This window comes from Sinocyclocheilus rhinocerous, unplaced genomic scaffold (assembly GCF_001515625.1).
Source record: "Sinocyclocheilus rhinocerous isolate Xijiao unplaced genomic scaffold, SAMN03320098_v1.1 scaffold3416, whole genome shotgun sequence".
Taxonomy (NCBI): Eukaryota; Metazoa; Chordata; class Actinopteri; order Cypriniformes; family Cyprinidae; genus Sinocyclocheilus; species Sinocyclocheilus rhinocerous.
Window position 1 is genome coordinate 107,529 of NW_015666262.1, and position 2,304 is coordinate 109,832.

Consider the following 2,304-nt stretch of genomic DNA (forward strand, 5'->3'; position numbering starts at 1 on the left):
CAGATGAAAGTGTCAGGTGTGGGCCTGATCTGGGCCTCAGGAATTTTGCTCTCTGGGATTGCTCATAACTGCAGGAAGTGTTTAGTGTGCATGATGAAGAAGGTGTTTTCATTTCACATCAAAACCACAGAGATGAGCTGGAGGTTCAGAGTCTCAGTTTAGTTTGGTTGTGAAGAACTAACGGTCTTTATCAGGAAACCCACATGAGACTCAACAGAGAGAAGAAGTAGAGCTGTGTGCAAGTCTGCACAAGAGAGACTAAAATGTGCTTTTTTCCCCTATAATATATAATTTAGTTTAATTCGATCAATCAAATGTTCCTAATGCATGAAGATTAATTAACACTCAGTGTGTGTTTTATTCTCAGATTTCTCTGTGATCATCATTATTAGTGTGTGTGTGATTCTGCTGCTGATCGGTGGATTCACTCTGACTGTGTGCAAATTAAGACACAATAGACGAGGTGACACTTGGTTTCAATATTTAACTCTTGAATCGTTTAATTAAATTGTTTGAGTGTCTCTGAGCTGCTTCAGTAAATCTCAATCACTCAATGAGTTTCTCTCTCAGATGCTGCTGACATTTAAAGTTGATCTAGTTTTTCTTTCACTTTCTGATTGATTTGTTTTCGGTTAATCAGGAAGAACCTCGACATCAGACAAGAGAAAGAGGAAAAGGAAGAAAAATACAATAGTGAGTTACACTGTGTGTGTGTGTGTGTTTGTACATATATTGTGCTAATAAGATGTTTTCGCTCTATAAGTTATATTTTATCTGCATTCAGTCATCATGTGCAGACAGCAGACGTGATTCTCTCTCAGATCCTGGATCATTACCCACAATCCCCTCTGATGAGCTCCTGTACGCTGCTGTCAGTTTCCAGAAGCATGAAGAGTCTCTCAGTGACGCTACAGTCAGATTCAGTAAGGAGGAGATTCACTCTGATTATGCCACAATCAAATTCACCGCATGAGACTCAACTAACTCACTTATAACAGATCATCACAAATTACACCAATATTTTTAAAAACAGACTGATATATAGTATATATAGGTATAGGCCGTACCACCTCTTCTGCCCCTTGGCTGTCTGAAGTTCTCCGCAAACATCGTTCTAAGCTCAGGGCTGCTGAAAGGGTGTGGCGCAAATCACAAAATACTACTGACCTTAATGTGAGGCAGAGTAAGCGATTTCTGGTAGCCAATGTTGGTATTTGAAATCACCTAAACAAACACGCCCCTACCCCAAAAGGGTCTTGCCCCTGTTTTGATAGCTCCGCCCCACATATACGTACGCAACCCAGGTAACGATTAGTTCTGTGAAACAAAGCAAAACCAATGTTACACCGTGTCTACGGACGTGAGCGGCGCGGCGCAACAAATCCCCGACAGAAAACTGCTGCCGGGTTCTATTATGACGTGCTGACACAAATTTCAAATGGTTTTCAACAGTCGTTGTGGACATTCAACCGAGACTGCCTTGCTCTCAGTTGTTGAAGCCCTAAGACTGGCAAGAGCGGATTCCAAATCTTCAATACTTATCTTGCTGGATCTGTCCACTGCTTTTGACACGGTTAAGCACCAGAGAGAAGGGCATCAGGGCATCTCAGGAACCAAACTTCAGTGGTTTGAGTCTTATCTCTCAGATAGGTCCTTCAAGATATCTTGGAGAGGTGTGGTGTCCAAGTCGCAACATCTAGCTACTGGGGTGCCTCAGGGCTCAGTTCTTGGACCACTTCTCTTCTCTGTCTACATGGCATCACTAGGTTCTGTCATTCAGAAACATGGCTTTTCATATCACTGCTATGCTGATGACACTCAACTCTACCTCTCATTCCATCCTGATGATCCGACGATAGCTGCTCGCATCTCAGCTTGTCTAACAGACATTTCTTGCTGGATGAAGGACCATCACCTTGAACTCAACCCATCAAACCCATCGTTTCATCACATTTTCACCATCCAGTTAGGAACATCAATCATAACTCCTTCAAAAACAGCCAGAAACCTTGGGGTTATGATTGATGATCAGTTGACTTAGACCACATTGCTAAAACTGCCCAGTCCTGCAGATTTGCTTTATTCAACATCAAGAAGAACAGGCCCATGACTTTTACGACTTTTAAATGAACTGTTCCCTCCTGGTGGAATGACCTGCCCAACTCAATCCGAGCAGCTGAGTCCTTAACCATCTTCAAGAAACGACTAAAAACACATCTGTTCCACCTTTATTTGACCCTCTAACTCTAGCACTTTCTATTCTATTTTAATTATACTTTATCTATATGTATCTTCTTTTTTTAT

General features: G+C 41.8%; 1 protein-coding gene across 1 annotated transcript in view; it reads left to right on the forward strand.

Annotated features, from left to right (window-relative positions):
- The window catches only part of LOC107732218 (polymeric immunoglobulin receptor-like), a 6,771-nt gene extending 5,798 nt beyond the window's left edge, over nt 1-973 (forward strand). The window contains exon 6 of the mRNA XM_016543498.1: nt 785-973. Within this exon, the coding sequence (XP_016398984.1) occupies nt 785-973 (189 nt within the window). The remainder of the gene's footprint in view (nt 1-784) is intronic.
- The last annotated feature ends 1,331 nt before the right edge of the window (nt 974-2,304 follow it).